The sequence below is a fragment of the Globicephala melas genome, chromosome 1 (assembly GCF_963455315.2).
Source record: "Globicephala melas chromosome 1, mGloMel1.2, whole genome shotgun sequence".
Taxonomy (NCBI): domain Eukaryota; kingdom Metazoa; phylum Chordata; class Mammalia; order Artiodactyla; family Delphinidae; genus Globicephala; species Globicephala melas.
In genome coordinates this window covers 85082106-85102843 of record NC_083314.1, presented here as the reverse complement: position 1 = coordinate 85102843, position 20738 = coordinate 85082106, and the positions used below count along the sequence as shown (strand labels likewise).

Here is a 20738-nt window from a genome sequence, read left to right as displayed (position 1 = left end):
ATTCTTAACCACTGCGCCACCGGAGAAGTCCCGCCATACTGGTTTTTAAAACATTGAAATACTTCCACACTGACGAATTCTAACTGTTGCCCCTTCCCCATTTCCCATAAGTCCCCACTACTCAGCAACTAAAGGGAACCACGTGGCACAGCAGGGGACATCTAGGACCAGATCCAGTGGTGAGGAATTCTTTCGGATTGGTCAGTACCCATGCCTGATCAGTCATTAAATGTTTAGAATGTGTCCCCTGGTGGTATGGATAATGTAAATCCCATTAAATACATTTATCCATTCATTTTGATATGTTAATATACAAGAGTTAGAGAATTTATGATTACAGTCAAAATAATTTACCTTGTCAGTTGGTAATAGAGGATAGAGATTAAAAGTAAGACACAACTTGGCAAATTCTGCTGTGCTGGTATCTTTCATGACTTCCATTCTCTTAGGGCAAAGTGTTCAAGAGGCTTTGACGTCATTTAGACCTGACAAGCACTGGATAGAAGCATCACTTTAGACAAGGCACCTTAATCTGTCCAAGCCCAGTGACCCCCATATGTAAATTGCTGATGTGCAATTTAAAGATGGTGGCACATTCCTAGTACAGTGCCTGACACACCAAGCAGATGTTCAAACGTGGTAGCAGTCATTATCTCAGCTACTGAGCTATATTTTTGGTAATAGCAATGATCTCCTTGTTGATTAACTCATGCCTTAATTTACTTGTCCTTTCTGATGTATTTCAAATTGTTGATTTAATCCTTTCTTCTTAAAACTTCTCTTTTCTTGACCTTATGACACAAGATTTTCTTGGTTTCCTTCCTGACACGCCGACTGCTCCTTCTCATTCTCTTTTGCAGAATCCTCCTCCTTCACTGACTCATCCCTTTGGGTTTCATCCTCAACTTCCTCTCTTCTCATTCTGTACACTGTCCCAAAGTGGGCTTATTCCTACCCAGGGATTCAGGCTATATGCTGACAAATCCCAAATTCATTATCTTGAAATACTTCTCTTCTGATCTCCAGACTCATCAATGCAATTGCCTCTAAGACATGTCTACACTCACTATGTCAAAACATAAATACACCATTATTATCCCTCCAAAGCTACTCCTCTGACGTTGTTCTCCATGTTCCCACCATCCATCGGTGATCCAAGCAGGAAACCTGAGTCATCCACTACTCCTCCACGTCTACCTCATGTCCAAACTCCCATTACATGGCAAGGTCCTTTACCATCTGATACACTTATGTCTTTCCTGCATCATCTCTTTCCACTTTCCATCTTGAATTTGAGCTCCAGCCACACTGAACTACTGGAAGTTCCTCACATACTCTATGCTCTCTCTCATTTTTAGTCTTTGTTCAAGTTGCTTCTTTTGCATGGGATTCCTTAACCCCTTCTCCATCAGATTAATTCCTATTAACCCTTAAGACGTAGCTTAGAGATATCTCCTCCAGGAAGCCTCCCCTCACTCCCACATTTGGGTTAGACAGTCCTGCTGTGTGCTCTGACAGCCACTTCTGCATACCTCTGTCCCCCCTGGGTGACACAATCCTATAATCTCTAAGCCTCTGTCCTGTACTAGTCTCTTCCTCTAAGCAGAGACTGAGGGGAGGGATCCACAGAGCCTGGAATAGTCTGGCACATAATATAGTACATGCTTAATAAATGTTTGTTGAAGGAAGAGTAAAGGGACCTACTGGGAGCATCAATAAGCAGCCACAAAAGTAGAACTGGTGACGTCAGCAAGAAGATAAGCATAAGATTTGGAAGCCAGGCTTTACCGTTCATCTTTCTGACAAAGCAGGAAAGCTCTGGGTTAAAGGATAGTTGACTCCATATCCGTACAATGTTCCCACAGTCGAGTGGCTGCAAAGAAACGCACAGTTGTAATAGCCCACGTACAACTTCCTCTTGTTTACCCATGTTTGCCGGCAGATACAATTAGACTTAGGCAAACTGTGGATCTAGGAGTATCTGGATAGTGAACACACAGACAAAGCATTAATAGGGCCACTTTCTCTCAATTTGATTTATGAAATGCTATAGAAGAGAAGATGTCGGTGCCAAAATACTGAAGCATTTTCTTTTCTTTTCTTTTATACTGGAGTATAGTTGATAAACAATGTTGTGTCAGTTTCAGGTGTACAGCAAAGTGATTCAGTTATACATATACATGTACGTGTCTATTCTTTTCCCATTTAGGTTATTACAGAATGTTGAGCAGAGTTCCCTGTGCTATACAGTAGGTCCTTGTTGGTTATCTAATACTGAAGCATTTTCATGTGGAAGAGATTGGCTTTTCTGCATAACACTTCTTCCCTGCCCCACACTCCCTATCCCACGCCTCCGGGGCAGGGGTAGAATTAGGACCAGTGGATGGAAGTTATGGAGAAGTCAAATTCAACTTGATATCAGAAAGAGTCCTCTGGTGGCAGCATGTCCAAAGGTGGAATGGGTGCTTTGTCAGTTAGTGAGTTGTTCAAAGGCTGAATGAGCAGTTAGTGGGGCTGCTGAAGAGGGAATTCACACATTTGATGGGTGTAGGAGGTATGGCCCTAGTTAACCTCCAATGTCCCTTCTACTTTAAAGTTCTATTTTCTAGCAAAGTAACAAAAGTAATGGTACCATTCTTTTAATTTAGAGAGCAAGCTGAAAGTGAATTCAAGTAGTCAAGTCCAAGAGATCTCCATCAACTCCAACACAGACATAGAGTGTAACATCCTGTGCCAATCCACTGGAAACCTTCGGTTGGCTGTTACTTGGTACTTCTCTGCCACGTCCACTAATGCAACCTGGCTGAGGATCCTGGAAATGGACCGAACCCACGTAGTAAAATACGGGGATGAATTTCAGACCGCATGGAGAAAACAAAAATTCCACGCCGAGAAAGTTTCCCAAGACTCGTTTCAGCTACACATTCTGAACGTGGAAGACAGCGATCAGGGCAAATATCGCTGCGCTGTGGAGGAATGGCTCTGGTCTACAAATGGCACTTGGCACAAGCTTGGAGAAAAGACGTCAGGTCTAACAGAATTGAAACTCAGGCCCACAGGTAAACCTTGCAAGTATATTCTCACTCATCTTTCTGTAGAATTGCCGTCTTCTCTTGGGCAGCTGTTCTATGGAGTGATTAGATGAAGGTAAAAATATGACCTACAGTCATAGGAATAGTGCCCACCTGCACAGTGACTGCAGGACTGGATAGCCCACCAGAGCAGGCGGGGGTCCCTTTGAGTCAAGCTGAGATTTGGAGAAGCTTAGATGGGAGCAAGATCCCTTTGATTGGTTTGCTTCTCAGCCTGACAGGCTGGTCTATGCAGCGACCCAGGGTATCGTATCTCCAGCTCTCTGTAAAACAAGCTGTGTCACTCCAGTGGGGCTCTACTGTAATTTGGCAGAAAGAGAGTAATACAAAGCATATTTCTCCCACTGTGAACAGAAACTGTCCAACTCTATAGGGTTGTATGGAGAGACTGCTGTTCAACGTTTGGCTGCCTAAACATAAGGCAAATAGAAGTAGTCACCTGCTGGAATGGCTTACTGAGGGCATCTCCTCCTCCTCAGGAGATCTTTAAAAATGAAATAGAGGGCTTCCCTGGTGGCGCAGTGGTTGAGAGTCCGCCTGCCAATGCAGGGGACGCGGGTTCGTGCCCCGGTCCGGGAGGATCCCACGTGCCGCGGAGCGGCTGGGCCCGTGAGCCATGGCCGCTGAGCCTGCGCGTCCAGAGCCTGTGCTCCGCAACGGGAGAGGCCACAACAGGGAGAGGCCACAACAGTGAGAGGCCCGTGTACCACCAAAAAAAAAAAAAGAAATAGAAGTTCCATTCATTTGCATTAGTCTAAGAGTGCCGTGGTCTAAATGTGGGCAGGGTTGATTAGATCTGTCAGCATTAGTTAGGTCACCTCCAATGTTGATTAAAATTAAATGAACCTCACAGCTAAGGTTTGGGAGCTGGCCAAGATCCAAAAGCACGATGCAAATAAGTTAATCTAGTTTGGCACTGAAAATTCTATTTTCAGTGTAACATCAAAAAATAAGATTATAATGAACATTGCTATGTGTTAGGCAATTAGGAATCCAAAGATAAAGAAGGCAGAGCCTTAAGGAGCTCGCAGTCGGCTGGGAGCAGCAGGGGCAAAGTAGCAGCTGAGCACGAGGGTCTCTTCCTGCCGCTCTGGCCGCCCTTCTCCATGCCCTTCCTCTCCCTGCTCAATGCAGGTGTTCATCAGGGATACCTGAGACCATTTTTCTTCTCTCTGTGCCTTTCAAAACCTCTTAAATCCCACCTTGGCGGTACCAACTACCACCTTCAGTGAAACAGCTCTAAGATTTTATGCTTAGCCCCCATCTCCTGAGCTCCGGGCCTTTCTACCCATCTGCTTGTTGCACATTTCTACTTGGTTGACCCAGAGAGCCTCACATTCAGCATATCCCAAATCATCCTTATGTCCCAAATCATCATGATGGTGTTTATCATCTTGGCCATCCCACAAGGCTTATGGCCACTCCATTCTCCATCTGGGTGGCTGGCATCCCTTTCTCCCAGTTGTCCAAGCTGAATCTTGACAGTGTGTGCCCACCCCTTTAAGAAGTGCGCACCATTTCTTAGCTCAAGCCAGCGCTTCCCATTCAGAAACGTGGGACCAGTGCTGTTCAATCTTTTAGTCTATCAAGAAATGCCTAAAATCTTTTTTTGGTGACGTCACTCATTTTGGAATGTCCATAATGAATTCAAATTCTTTTAAAATACTGAAGATGTCAAATAAAACATATTTGTGGGCTGTGTGTGGCTGGCTGGGAGTAGCTAGCTGTGTACCCTGGTGTAGGAAGTAAGTTAAGGAAGAGGCCCCAGGGAAAGATACTGAGAAGGATTCGTAAGAATTGTAGGAGGGATGCTTTCTCTGAAATCAAAAGAGGAGAGGATATCAGAAGAAAATGGATTTCAGTGACAGAAACTGCAGAGAAGACAAAAAAGACTGGAAGGTCTCTTGAGCTGGGAAATCGGGCCTTTTCTGGGGACCTCGGCCAGAGCCTAGAGATGAGATGGAAAGCTGATGGCAATGAAGTAGGGAGTAACTTGAGGTGAGGAAGCAGAGGCAGTACCATGTAAACTAATATTTCACATGCTTCTCTATAAAGGGAAAGAGAGAGTAAAGATGGTAGCTAAAAAAGAATGTAGGATCAGACAAAGATGTTCTTTTAAAGATAGATCAATAAATATGTTTGTAGTAGAGTTGAAAATTTAGTGCATACTATAATTTATTTTGTGTGTGATTACTCTAGCGTTCCAAGTCCTCACCTGTGAGTTAAAAGGGGAACATTTTAAAAAAGTAAATGTCAAAATCTGTTTAAAACTTAGTCTAATCCAATAATGTAAATAGTCTCCTTGAGTGATATTCTAACACATGTATGAAAATGCTCAGTCTCTTGGGTAACCTCCTCTTTCCCTGCGTCTAATACCTGAGGTGAGATCCAGTGTATGGGAGGAGGGTAATTTGCAAAAACAAAAACGGGTAGTGGTGGAACATGGGACTTGAGGGGCGGGCTGGAAGTTTCGAATGGCCTTTCTGGGAAGCAGAAGGGAGAGCTGAGCCGGGAGAAGTAAAAGCAGCAGGGCAGAACATCCGACAAAGCTGGGTGGTTTTCAGTGTCAGGTCCAGCAGGCAAGAGGCAGACTGATGAAGGGAAGTGGCTGGTTTGATTCATAGCAGAGAATGTTCTGGCAAATATGGAAGAAGGATAAGGGTCAAGGAAAAGTGTTAAAGATGAAGGACCTGATATCTAAAAATTATAAGATGGCATCCCTTCAATGAGAAGTAGACTTTTCAGAGGAGGTGTCCAATCTAAGATCTGGGTTCTTCTCGAACTTACCGCCATTTTATTTCCTAGGAAGTAAGGTACGCATCTCCAAAGTGTCCGGGACAAAAAATGCCTCCGAGCACAGCGAGGTGGCCATCCGCTGCAGCCTGGAGAGTGCGGGCAGCCCAGCCTCCCTGTTCTCTGTGATGTGGTACTGGAACAGAGAAAATTCTGGAAGTAAAATGCTGGTGCACCTGCAGCATGACGGCTTGCTGGAGTATGGCGAAGAGGGGCTCAGGAGGCGCCTGCACTGTTACCGTTCATCCCCTGCAGACTTTGTCCTGATGATACATCGAGTGGAGATGGAGGATGCTGGAATGTACTGGTGCAGGGTGGCAGAGTGGCAGCTACACGGTAACCCAAGCAAGTGGGTCAGCCAATCATCAGACGAGTCACAGCGTGTGGTGCTCACGGTGCTGCCTTCAGGTAACTAGCGGTTCATCTGTCATGGCTTGCGGTCAGGAGAATCTTTGTCTCCCCTCCTATGCTTTCCCACCCAGCTATGTTTTGCTTCTTTTCAGACTGAAAACAATTTACAGATTCCCGAAAGAAAATGACTTCGCCATTTCTCTCAACAGTAACTCAGTTTGGGCAGACAAGTTTACCTGAGGTTTTGGCATGGACGTTTAAATGTCAAGGGCATCTGACCTCCTCCCCCACTTTCCCTCTTAAACAAAAAAGCCATCAACATTGTATCCCTTTAAATAACCAAATAATGTTGGAGGCAGACATCCTTACCTCTTGAGTAATTCTCCAATCTCAGAAGGCTGACCTGTGGTGGGAGTGAGGTGAGCAATAGGGACATGGTGACTTTGTGTTTGATCTGGTTGAACCAAAATCAGCTATATCTACATGCTCCCTGAGTCAAAACGAACCCAACAAAAAAAAAGCCTTTCTCAACGAATAAGCGACAAGCTTCTTATTGATGTGTTCAACAAACTATGGGAGTTTTGGTCGTGATAGTCATTGGGTGTGCCTCTCCTGACTGCACCTTGAAAGTCATCAAGGGAGGAAGTGTGTCCCATAGAACTTGTTTACAGGCTCTGGCAAAAAGACAGCTGCTTGAAGACCATTGGCCAAAGGGTGACCCTTCTCTGTGTGGGAAGGTCAACTTATCCTGCTTTAGGAGGTGTGTAGAGCAAGAGCTCGTGAAGGAGGAGAGGGCTTCCTTCCAGCCAGTGCGATGCCAAGCATGTAACAGGCATTCATTAAGCAAAAATTCCTCCAGCCAGACCAGTAAATCTTCCCAGGTGACTAAGGAGCCAGTAGATGTTGTAGCCTGCTCATCCTCTGAGCCATTTCTTTCTGGTGGGGTTTAAGGATAAGGCGAGAGGTGAGCTATAGGTTAAACTTACAGTGAGAGAGGGTCACTGGAGAGGCAGAGGTGTGGTCTTGCTGCCCCATCCCAGGAGGAGTAGAAAGGATCAATAAAGATAACATCCCTACAGCACCAGCTAGCTTTGGGGACAGTCTGTAGGAGGGAAAGAGGGCTACTGAGAACGGATGGTACCTTCTCAGAGTTGGGACAGTTGCATCCCAGCCCCAGCAAGGCTTCTAGAGTGGAAGTCAGAGTTATCTAACTTGTTCGCTGGGGTCCATCATTCTCGTCCCCTGACTATTCTTCAGCAGGATTCTTCTCCCAAGTATCCAGGCAGGATTTATCTTCCTATCAGCTTTTCTTCCATTCCAACAATTATAGGAAGTCCCCACCCTGAGCACATTCCATACATGTTTTCCCACTGGAATTCCTAGGCTCTGTAGATTCAGCCGTTTATGCAGTAGAATAAATAGATAATAACTGTAAAAAGTGTATATTCTGTGGCTAAAAAGCACATCTCCTCTGAGACAGGTGGGATCGTTCAAAGCATATATATACTGTTCATCTTTGTGGAAGTCTTATAAAACAGCTGTAAAGTTTTTAAAAAGATCAACTCTGGAAAGAAAATGTTACAGACTGAATGGTCTTTGTATTCTTCACAACTGAAGGAGCTGGAAAGCCTGTGCCTTGAGAACCTGAGGGTTTTCATTATAAGTACAGTTAAGTGTTCCCAAGTAAATCTGTATAATATAGCATCTCACTTCTTCTGCCTGGCTGTTCCTTTCTGGTAGTTGTAAAGACAGTGTGGGTGATGAAAAATCCCAGGGTTTGGAATCAGACAAGCCGAGTCTCAAATTGCAGCTCTATCACCTCCCTACTAGCTATGAAGTCATACCCTGGTTACTCAGCTTTCTCATAAAATGAGGATTATGGTACAAATGCATATGAAGTATCTAGCACAGTCCCTGGCGTACTCTAAGTGCTCAACAAACGTTACCTCCTTCTCCCCTTATAACTCCAAACATGCTAGCGATGCGCACGCGCGCACACACACACACACACACACACACATCTACCTATGTATATATCTATTTATGTGATAAAATACTTTAATTTCTTCAATAAATAACTATATGAGCTTCTGAGGACACACAAAAAATATATTATGGAATCTGTTCCCACAGAGCTGAGTCTGGTGGGGAAGTAAAGTCCAACATGATACGTGTCATGAAAGAAATAGTCTCAGGATACTAAGGAAGGAGCAGAGGCAGGGCTGGGATGAAGAGCTGGGTTGGGAGGAGATCTGGAAAGGTTCCCCAGAGTATGGGGCCTATAAAAAGGAAGGCACATGTTTTGGGAAAAGGAAAGTATATGCTAGATGATCAGAGAAACTGTGGTAGGATGGCAAGAGAGGAGGCTAGTGGGATGGAACGGGTACAGATGTCAAGTGGGTCTTTTGTTTGGAGCTAGGGAAGATAAGCTTTCTCATGGAAGTTACAGAGTGTCGTTGAACAAGTTCAGGCAGGAGAGTGACACATCAGATTTGCGTTTTAGAAAGCTCTTCCTGGGAACAGTGTTAAAAATGAATTGAAAGGGAGGTAGGCACAGAGAAGGGAGAACTATTTGAAATTGATTGTAGGGACCCAGGTGAGACAAGATGAAGGCCTGAATTAAGGCAGTGCCTGTGAGGGCTGAGAGAAAGACAGGCATTCTGCATTCCATATTAGGAGATGGGGTCTTCAGGATTTAGAGGCTGATTAGGTGTATGTGGATGGTGAATGAGCAGAAGAAGAGAATCGAGGATGAATACCAGGTTTCTGGCCTAAGATGGATAGTGGGGACAGTCACTAAATGAGGTAATATAGGAGAAAGGACTAAAGGGGAAGATGAGTTCAATTTTGAATAAGTTGGACTGGAATTGAGTTTGGAGTACCAGTGAGTCATCTAGGGAGATCTGTCCAATAAACTTCAGGATCTCCAAATGAGATCTCTACCAGAGTTATAGATTAGAAATCATCAGCTTATGGCCTATAATGATGCCCAAGGATGGATCCCTGAGATACACGGCTATTTCTCGGGGGACTGCAGAAGAGGAACCTGTGAAGGAGAGTGGAAGGAGTAGCCTAGAGGTAGGAGGAGAACCAGGGTATGGTGGTATCACAGACACCAAAGGCAGGAGGGATCAAGAGTCGGGAGAGCCGACAGACTCGACTAGTGCAAAGAGGCCAGTTAAGACCCAAATAGGAAAATATCCATTGGGTTTAACAATATAGGGCAGTTACAGAAAAATAGTGAGAAAAGTCAGACTGCAGGGAGAAAGTGGGCGCATCAAATCCAGTTCATGCTTTCAAGAGCTTTGATGTAAACGGAAAGAGAGAAGACGAGCAAATGGCAAGAGGTGCAGTGAAGCTTTGCTTTGTTTTGTTTTGGTTTGAAGATGGTAGGGACTTGAGCACTGTTACATCTAGAGAGAAAAGAGCCAGTAGAGAGGAAGAAGAGGAAGATTAGAAGAGAATGGTTATGACTGACAGTCCAACATCTTTTTTTTTTTTTTTGCGGTACGCGGGCCTCTCACTGCTGTGGTCTCTCCCATTGCGGAGCACAGGCTCCAGATGCACAGGCTCAGCGGCCATGGCTCACGGGCCCAGCCGCTCCGCGGCACGTGGGATCCTCCCGGACCGGGGCACGAACCCGCGTCCCCTGCATCGGCAGGCGGACTCTCAACCACTGTGCCACCAGGGAAGCCCAGTCCAACATCTTGAGTGAACTTATATCACCTCCTGATTGGAATGCTCCTTCCTGGTACCTGTCCCAGATCAACACCTACTAATCATTCACCAACCAACTGAACTGCCACTTTCTCAGTGACTTAGCTTATTTTCTTAGTCATCCCACCTGTGTAACATCCATCCTCAGTGCCACACAATACCTTCTGAGAAGGCAAAGACTGAATGTCTTGTTCTCAGCACTAGCACAGTGCTTGGCACAGAAACAGTACTCAAATACTGAATCCGTGTAGCTGCCCTCCTGGTCAGGACCAGCCTGTGTATGAATAAAGGCCAGTTGAAATACAATAGGCTACCAACTCTCACTTCTCAAATGGTTTTCTACCACCTTTATTTGGCACTTCTGGGTTGGGTTAGTTTAGGACTACTTGATAGAACTGTGAAGCATATAGATCCTGTGAAGGCAGAAAAGTTGAGAGGTATTTCCCTGGTGGAACGCACCTTGCATTTTTCCTCTCCATCTTACTTCCTTAGCTATGACGAAGCCAAAGCGGGGGCTACAGCTGCTTGAGTCTTTTTGTATCTCATTCTAGAGAATTCTCTGTGATTAATAGGCAAGGCTATAAAGCTTTCTGGGGACTGGATTATTTGTAATAGAATGGTATTTGTCACTATTTCCCAGCTTTTGGGGGGTAAGGATATATTTAGAAAGTGGATTCTCAAAGGAGATATGCCCCTATCACACTGATGTTTCTGGAGAGAACATGCTATTTTATCAACGCTACCCCGGTGCTTCCAACAAGGCCTGGCACATAGCGCTCGGTTCAACAAATGCTTGATGAAAAATGAGCAAGCGACTCTTCAATGGAGTTGAAACTGATGCTGTAAGGGGCTCACTTACTCTGGGATGCGCTTGTATCAGGTTACCTAATCCTGCTTTCAGTTCTTGGCAGGAGCCACCCCTCCCACACGGCCACACCTGGCACGTCAGCTGCCCAAGTCTGGGGTTGGGGGTGCGTTGGTAGCCCCCTCATCATCCTCCACCTTTCTTCTCCTAAAGTCGGTATTTCTGGGGTAATATCGGAAAGGAACGCTCCTCACGATGTGTTTGGCTGGGGGTAGAAGCAAGTTACAAACTCAACCTTGTGATGCAGTGTTCTCATTATACTTCTGGCTCTTCCTTACAGACCTTGTACTTGGAGCACTGAGCACTTACTCAGATTGCTTCAAAATGCCAAACCTTAATGGTTTTGAATGTCACTAATGCTAATCCAGATACGGGTGAGAGGCAGATGGTGGGAATGGTGACTGTGGGATCCAGAGCAAACACCGCCCTCCCAGGAGAGGTAATTTAGAAGCACTGACAGTTTCTAGCTGTTGGCCAATTCGGCACTGCGAAGGGCGCACTTTGTCGTCCTTGGATGGCAGATTGCTCGAAGCCCAGCCCCATTTAGATAGTCAAGCCCTCTGGCAGTCCCTTCACACGGAAGGTTAGAGTCTCAGTGGCAGAAAATCCAAGCGCCAGGTTTCTTTCCACCTTCTGTGTGCCGGCCCCATCCCCCCCAACATCACACCACCATCCTAGCAATGGTGACCCACGGGTGCCGCGGACTCTTACCTCCCGGTTCTCTGCCTCTCGTGATTGGAACAGGAAGCCAGAGTCTCCCAAGTAATCATTTGACTCTCAGCTGAATGTCACCCACCCACCCAGGGGACAGGGAGATCAGAGAGTCAAGGGAGAGACGTTGGCTGTGGAAGGACACGGCCAAGTCTGCGGTCCCTGAGTGAGGAATCATCAGGTTCAGCCCTCTTTTCTGCCTGGTCTCTTGGGAAAAAGTCACCTATGATTTTCCTAACTTTCTTAGTAGCTTTCTAGCTGATATTTATTTCTTGCTGACTCAACAAATGTGCTAGGCACTGTTTCATGCTTTATTAAGCATTATCTCATCACAACTCTAGAAATTATTATCCTCGCTTGATTGACTAGGAAACTAATGATTAGAGAGAGAGGAAAAGTAATTTGTCCAAAGTCAATAGCAGTAAGTTGTAGAGCCAGGATTTGAACCCAGCTCTCTTTGAGACATAGGAGGTGCTCAATCCCTACTCTGCACAGGAGTAGTGTGAAGTAGCAAGGCCAGACCTCTTACCCACTCTCCAGCTCTATTCTCTTTCAGCATTTCAGTCTGCACTTCCTTCTTAACCATACGCTTTCAAATGTATTCAGGTAAGACCTGGGAGAAATATTGTAGTCAAGCCAGGGCCTTGGAGAGAAGGGTCAGGTAGGATGTGGAGAGGAGATGAGAAAGAATTCAAAATCTATCTTTATCATTGCCCACCCTTTCAAAAACAAAAACCAAATCTAGGGTGGAGAATATAAATGAGACCAGAGAAGAACCGGGCCACAAACCCCCGTAGCTCCTTGCCAGCCCTGTTCAGAGCTGCCAGGCTAACGTTCAGTGATGGTCTTTACTCTGGGTAACATGATGATAGCTACTCCTGGGTTCCTGTGTGCGCAAATCACTCACACAATTGACTCATTCTTTAGTCTCCATTGATGACCTATGAGCAAAGTGCTGCACAAGGGGAAAAGATACGTAAGACATAGGCCCTCTCCTCCCGGAGTTTACAATGCAGGAGCTGGACACAGGTTTAGATTCTTTCTTAACCTCCCACAAAGAGATGTCCTTCAGTGTGCAAAATGTATCTGCAATGCCAAAAAAAAATGGAATTCTTGCAGCATGAGGTTGGTCGCAATGACCTCTAAACCTGTCATCTTCATCTCTAAGCGTCTGTAATCCCATGAATCCTACAGCTTAACCTCTGAAGAAGAAAGTGCTTAGGTCATTACAGTTTTCCAATAAAAGCACAGCTACTATTAGCATCAGATTTTTCAGAAGAGCCCTGGTTTTGAATATCCTGTCATAAACAAATGTAGTCAGAAGACTACATTTAATAGTTGGTGTCTCTTTAAGCATATGTCTTTGTGCATCGAGAGACTGAATCCCTGTCCTTTGACTAGTCACCTGAGGCACTGCTTCCTGGAGCCTGTGGCACTGGCAGTTCTCTCGCCTTTGCTTCCCTGGCTGTGTGGCCAGGAACCCCTCGGGGGCTGCTGTGTGTCCATGTGTTGATAGCACTTCCCCTCGGACTGCAGCTGCCAGATGCTTCAGCATGCCTTTATATAGTAGCCTTTGCCCATGTGGTTGCAGTGAATCCAGTTTAATTCAGATCAGCAAACGTTATCAGGCACATGTGCTAGGCACTGCAAGGACTATAGAAACAAAGGACACTGTCAGAGCTACTCAAGTAACTGTGATGACAAAGATGGTTAAAAGGGGATGAAAGAGGTCTAAACAAAGGCATGTGTGAGAAGAGGATAGAAAGAAGAGGAAAACTGCCTGAGGAGAGGTGGAAGGCTGGAGTGATGGAGAGTGAGGCCAGTAGGACCTCGAGGATATGGTGCAGTGAGCACGCCAGTTAGAGGTGATGGTAAGAGCAAGAGGGGAAAGGAGCTGAATGGGGGTGGGGGAGTGTGAGACCAGTTTGGAGATTCAGGAAGGGATGGTGCTTCTTACTTGTAGCTGCTGTTGTTCTTATCAGGACAGTGCAGAGCATGTGTGTGCGCGTGCGCGTGCGTATGTGTCTGTGTGTGTTTTCAGAAGCAGCAGTGGGAATAACTCAGTTAAAAATTCAGGACCGGCAACAGAGTTGGGAACGAGGGTTGAATTATAGATATCTTTTCTGAGGAAAGAAGATTAAAGGAGAGGTTTTTTTTTCTGTTTTGTTTTTCTTTCTGGCTGTTCGTTTTAAGTAGGTCATGGGAACCTCTGGTGGTTGGAAATTGTTGGGTGAGGGGGAGTCAGGCTGGAACAGGCCATCCTGGAGCTCTCTTCTCCCAGCTCCCTTCCCTTTGCTCCTCGCATGTGATTTAAGGGGCACACTGCCATTTGGCCCCGTTATTCTTACATATATTTTCCTGTAACAATAAATCCCAGAAGTGTTTATAACTGATGAGTACAAATAAGCTGGAGACTAATTATTCTCTTTATTTTCTTCCTTTTTGTCGCAGAGCCCACGTTTCCTTCCAGGATCTGCTCGTCAGCACCTTTACTCTATTTCCTCTTCATCTGCCCCTTCCTTATGCTCATCCTTCTGTTCATTTCCCTCCTCTGCCTGTACTGCAAGGCCAGGAAGTTGTCAACTCTGAGCCTAAGCATACAGAAAGAAAAGGCCCTCTGGGTGGACCTGAAAAGGGCTGGAAGCAGGACCACACACAGATTGGAAGAGGACGGTGAAGACAGTTGAATCCCGAGAGGCGCCTGCAGCCCTGTGGAAAGAGTGCGGACTTTGAAACTGGACTGACCAGGAGAGGAGTGCCCCCTGCCTCTGTCCTCCTCTGAGTCTGCGGCCTGGGGCGAGGTACCTAGGACTCAGAGGGAACATTTATTGAGCGCGTATGTGGTGCCAGAAACCGTTAAGTGTTTCTTCACGTGTCACCTCATCTACCCATCGCATCCCCCACAGGAGCTAGGTGACGCTGTTACACCGTCTTCCGCTTGCCACACCTCACGGGGCTTAGGTTCTGCGTCCATAGATCTGTAAGGAGAGGAGTGCCTCCCTCACGCAGCTGCTGGGGATTAAATGAGATCCCACGGCAGAGCCCAGGGCGATGCTTCCCTCTCTTATGTCACTGATTCCCTGGACAACACTCAGTGGTCCTGCCACACTGGCTCCAGGTAACATTTTGCCTCCAGATAAGACATGTAGGAAAGGACCTGATGCCAGCAAGGAAAAGGGGTTGGGACTATGCCCTTCATTCACATCAAATCTGCCTCCCAATCAGACTGTGGCTTCCTTCAAGGCAGAAATCCCATTTTCTCCTCCACTCCATCCTCATCCCATCTATAAACGCCACTGACGAGCAAGCTCTGCATAGTAGGTGCTTCATCAGTATTGGTTCTTTAGTGAAAGGATAAGGTATTTTGTAGCCTGACTTTCTTTCCTTTTTTTTTTTTTCTTTCTTTTCTCCATAAGACTTATTAAGTCATTGTTAAGGAAAAACTTTTTTTTTTTTTTTTGCAGTACACGGGCCTCTCACTGTTGTGGCCTCTCCCGTTGCGGAGCACAGGCTCCGGACGCGCAGGCTCAGCGGCCGTGGCTCACGGGCCCAGCCGCTCCGCGGCATGTGGGATCTTCCCGGACCGGGGCACAAACTCGTGTTCCCCGCATCGGCAGGTGGACTCTCAACCACTGCACCACCAGGGAAGCCCAGGAAAAACTTTTTTTAAACATTTTGCAACAGTGCTCCAGTCAGCTCCCCGAGGCCTCATATCTCCCTTTCCTCCCCACACCCAAAGTTCCATCTGGCTCCTGGCTTTTTTAGCCAAAGCCTTATTTTCCTTGACCTGACAGCACCGGGTAGCAGGAAAGGTGGCTGTGTCAGTTATCTGAGGGCAGAGGACTTAACAGTGCCACTGTCCCGTCCTGCTCTGGCAGGGGCTAGGAGGTCAGGGGGAATAGTAATCTCAGCATCCTCTATTCTCAGCCAGGAAAAGTCAGGAGGAGGGGGATGGGGAGTGTCATGGCCGAAGGCTTCCAACCACTGTCCCCTAGGAGATAACAACTGTCCCCACTGGGTCTGGGGTCCCCTCACCTTTGTTTCAAAAGCAGCTTAGGCCCTGTTGTAGCCAGAATTGGAAATCAATCAGTGCCACCTAACAGGCTTGAGAAAACACATCTATTTATTATCTATGTGATCAACAGGGTTGCTTTAACACTCATTAATTTGCATTTCCAAGGCTAGCAATTTATTTTTAATTATTTTATCAGGCACACACGTCCTCTCCAAACATAATTAGTTCCTTTGCAAGGGGATTTTTGGTGGCTATGAGAACTCGCACCGCAGGCCTATGGGTTCCTTGATTTCATCTCCCTTTGTAGCCTCATTTGAAATACTCCAAATGTCTTTTTAAACAGGTCAGAGCATTTATTTCTTCTCTCTCAGGTAAGGGAGCAAATTTTTCCAAAAGCAAAGCTAATGTTAAGATTTCTTAACATTGAAGTGTGATGCTCCCCCCACCCCCGCCGTTATTTCCAGAAACCCGTATTTTAATTGAATATTGAAAGGAAAGAGAATGGGATTGAGCCCCATCAGAGAATCGGAATAGATCCTGGTGCTGCCCCCATTTCAGGTACTCTTACCCCCAACCACTGTTCTCCCTCCTTGCCTGGATACTGCCTTTCAGCTCTCAGCTCAAACACCAGTTTGTCACATTTGAATTCAGCACAGAGACTGCACAGACCAGACACTCAAATATCCGACTGCCCCACCCAGAGCAGAACATGGGAATGATTACTGCCCAGTGAGCACCTCCTGGGTATCGAGCACTGGGGTAGGTGCGTGGGATCCAGTGGTGACTCAAGCAGACTCCACCCTGCTCCCCTGGGACTATCACCTAGTTTTTTCTGGATGTTCTGTTTTCATTAATGGGAACTAGATAGAGCACGTTGGATTTTCTAGGAAGTCACACCACACCATTTGGCTTATAGTAGTTTTCAGGTAACTGAAACCCCAGCGTCTTCTTTCTACCTTTCTGAACTTCTTTAGAATAAAATTTGTTTTCATCCAATTCAGCAGGCATTTTTTACGTGAAACCTCTTCTCTCTCCAGTTATGCCCTTGGTCATTTTAGTTTTTCAGTCTTAACAGAGAAGTTTACTTTTACTCATTGATTTCAGCTTTTCTATTCTATGTCACCACCTGGTTTTATTTTCAGCTTCTTGTGTTAGTAACTCCTCCCTGGCAACAGGACAAACCTCTGTCTCAGGAGTTGGCTACCTGTAGCCCACAGGCCAAATGTGGCCCACTACCTGTTTTTTAAAATGCAATTTGTTGGAATACAGGCACTCCCGTTTGTCTAGATATTATCTATGGCTACTGTCATGATATAATGGCTGAGTTGAGTAGTTGTCACGATAGACTGTATGACCTGCAAAACCTAAAATGTTTACTATCTGGCCCTTCATGGAAAAAGTTTGCCACTCCCTGCTCTCTTTCAGTGGCTAATGTTCTGTCAGTTTTAGCCATGAATTATGTTCCTGGGAAACTTGATTTGAGGTGTTATATCTGTATCTGTTGTATATCTGACGACTTTAATAAATGATCTTAGGCTCTCCGGATTGTTGTCTCGTCCAAGCAGTTCTGACGCATGAATCCTCTCTACCACACTCCCACTAACGATGAGAAACTCATCACCCCAAGGCATTCCACACCATCAGGTTGAGTTGCAGGACAAGATGACACAAAGAAGAGTAAGACATGACTACACTCCTTTCATTATTTTCAGTCTATTGAGATGCATGGATAGGAACAACTGTTTTATGGCAGAAGATGAATGCAGTTGGTAGAAGGTCACGTGCCCTAATAGTTTCTCACAATGGTACGGGAGTTATTATTCATCCCAGAGTTTCACGGCATCTCCATGCAAAAGGGGCTGGTATTCCTTTCCTGCAGGTAAGAAATTGAAGCTCAGAGAGGTTGGGTTTATCCAGGATCACTCCACCATAGGCAAAAGAGTAAGAGCTCAAAATGAGGCCCACTGACAAAAAGTTCTGGACTCTTTCCACAATCAACACTGTGCTCAGTACATTGATATCAGAAAAATCTGGTGATCATAGTATCCACCTCATATGAGGATCAAATCAGATACTTACATGAAGATAAGTTTTAAACCATTTCAAGTCATAAATGAAAGTAGGCATAACCCAGGTTTTTCCAGGTCTTACCCATCCATGCACATGAATGAAATTGAATCAACAATAATCCAAGTTCTACATACTTTTGCCCCAGAGTCTTGGCCATCTATAAAGTGTTCTTCAAGCATTTCTAGGGCTTCCCTTGGATTCTGGGAATTCATATGAGTTCACAAACAAGTCCCCTCCCACAGGGCTTCCTGCTGTTCTGTTCAAATCTATGAGCTCCCATTGCAGCAAGGATGCTGGAGCATGTGAGATGCCAAAGCTAGACGGTGGTAAGCAAGGAAGAGTGCCTAACCCTCATTTTGTCTTTGCATGACACTCTGTTTGGATTGCAAACAGGTCCAAGATTGTTTGTGCCCCCATGTCTCTATAAAGATTTTCTTGTGAAAACAGTTCCTTTTAGCTTTCGTTTAACATCTCCTTTCTCCATAGGGTCTAGACACCAGCCTGTCTGGAACCAGTCTGCGAGACAGGCTTCACGCTATGCTCTCCATTTCTTATTCTCGGCTCCTAGGAACCTCTGAAACGTCTTCATCACAGGCCCCCTTTCTCCTGCAACGTGAGTCATGCAAATTGAGCTTGTGGGAGGCTCCCCACTCATCAGACAGGTCCAGAGAAGTTGGCATTCCCAGTAGGCTCAGCTCAGACTTCTGTTATGCTGGCTTTTAATTTTTATCCCCTAATGCAGTAAAGTTCTATGGGCAATGACAAATCAGAGACAACTTCACAAAGGAGGTATCATTTGAACTTTAAACTGTCAAAAGATATTATGACAGCAGAAGTTGGAGTAAACAGTGGTCTGGGGGCAGAGTTAGCTTCAAGCAAAGCATCGTGTATAGAATAGCTTTGTCTTGATTTAAGTGTCAGATTTATGGAGGGGAGCAATGGGAGATAAACATGGAAACGTAGTTAGGGCAAACTCTAACTGCGGTCGGGGAAGGGCAGGAAAAGAAATCATGAGCATGGGTAAGAACTTGGACTTCATTTGGTGGACAGGGTGAGCCATTGGATGTTATCTAGTAGGGAAAGAATAGCTGTTCTTTAAGAGAATTGAAAAAGCAGCAGCTCAGGCGATGGATGAGGGTTGTGGGCGAGGGCTGTGGCAGAACCAAGGTGAAGCAGGATAGCATCCTCAGCAATCTCTTCTACTTTCCCAAGTTGTATAATGGAGATAATACCAATTTTATGAGGGTTTTGAGAACTGAACAAAATTATCGAAAAGTTTCTGGTATTATATCAAGCTCACAGAGGTAGCTAATATATATCTGTTAAATACGACATATGTTATCAGATTCTTCTTCTGTTTAAAGAATATTTGTTAACCGAATTTTCTACTTAAAAGTGTAGGGATAAGACAGAGTTACATTGTTCATTATTTTTGTTTGTTTGTTTTTTGCGGCGCGCGGGCCTCTCACTGTTGTGGCCTCTCCCGTTGCAAAGCACAGGCTCTGGATGCGCAGGCTCAGCGGCCATGGCTCACGGGCCCAGCCGCTCCGCGGCATGTGGGATCCTCCCGGACCAGGGCACTAACCCGTGTCCCCTGCATCAGCAGGCGGACTCTCAACCACTGCGCCACCAGGGAAGCCCACATTGTTCATTATTTTAACTGGCTTTCTATTTACTTTATCTTTTTGATACTTGCATTTATGTTTAATTTACTTGCTAGAAATTTGGAGTTTCTACCATGTCATCTCTGAATCCAAGGCTCCTTCTGCACCAGTTCTGACTGCCTAATAGAGAGGTTTTGACTAGAAGCATATTTATCACATTGAACAATTTGCTGAGATGGAGGACCACATTGGATAAGGAATTATTAATAAGTTCATACATTGTAAATAACCAGCAAATGAAAACTCAAGTTCGTTACATCAGGATGGCTGAAATTGAAAAGACTGACAATATCAAATGCTCATAAGAATTTGGAGGAACTGGAATTCAATACACTACTGATGGGAGTGTAAATCTGTTCAACTATTTTGTAAAATAGTTCGGTAGTTTCTAATTAAATTAAACATACATTCACCCTATGACCTAGCAATTCCATTCCTTTCATTTACCCAAGAGAAATGAATGCCTATGTGTACCAAAAGACATACACAAGAATATTTATAGCTCTATTCATCATTGCTAAAAACTGGAAACAAACCTATTGTCCATCAGTAGTCGAATGGATTGGTTATAGTCTATATATACCACAGAATACTGCACATTAAAAAAAAAAATGAACAGAGCTTCCCTTGTGGCACAGTGGTTAAGAATCCACCTGCCAATGCAGGGCACACGGGTTCGAGCCCTGGTCCAGGAAGATCACACATGCCGCAGAGCAGCTAAGCTCGTGAGCCACAACTACTAAGCCTGAGCTATAGAGCCCACGAGCCACAACTACAGGAGCCCACGCACCTAGAGCCCATGCTCCACAACAAGAGAAGCCACTGCAATGAGAAGCCCACGCACCGCAACGAAGAGTAGCCCCGGCTCGCCGCAACTAGAGAAAGCCCGCGCGCAGCAACAGAGACCCAACTCAGCCAAAAATTAATTAATTAATTAATTAATTAATTTTTTTAAAAATGAGCAAACTACCAACTTACACGACAATATGGAAGAATCTCACAGCATTGTTGAGTGAAAGAATCCAGACACAAGAGGGTATGTAGTCCAAGAATGAGCAAAATGAATCCATGGTGACAGAAGTCAGAATAATGATTTCCTCTGGCAAGGGGAGCGTTGACTGTGAGGTAGCATGCAGGACACTTCTGAAGCAACTGAAATGTTTTTTATCTTTATCCAGGTGGGGGTTTCCTGAGTGCATGCATATGTAAAAAGTCACTGAGCTGTCTTAAGATTGAGTACTTTACTGTACGTAAATAACTGAACTTAATAATATATAGTTTAATACATATTAATATAAATATTATAATAATACATAACAATAGTTTACTATATGTAAATAACTTAAACCCGAGTTTTTAAAAAGGCATCTTTTGGGACTTCCCTGGCAGTCCAGTAATTAACACTCTGTGCTGCCAATGCAGGAGGCCCGGGTTTGATCCCTGGTCAGGGAACTAGATCC

General features: G+C 45.2%; 1 protein-coding gene across 1 annotated transcript in view; it reads left to right on the top strand.

Moving 5' to 3' along the window:
- The window catches only part of CD101 (CD101 molecule), a 34427-nt gene extending 19535 nt beyond the window's left edge, over positions 1 to 14892 (top strand). Inside the window, exons 7-9 of the mRNA XM_030869172.3 lie at positions 2649 to 3059; positions 5898 to 6293; positions 13981 to 14892. Of these exons, the coding sequence (XP_030725032.1) occupies positions 2649 to 3059; positions 5898 to 6293; positions 13981 to 14216 (1043 nt within the window). The 3' untranslated portion in view covers positions 14217 to 14892. The remainder of the gene's footprint in view (positions 1 to 2648; positions 3060 to 5897; positions 6294 to 13980) is intronic.
- Positions 14893 to 20738: the final 5846 nt, after the last annotated feature.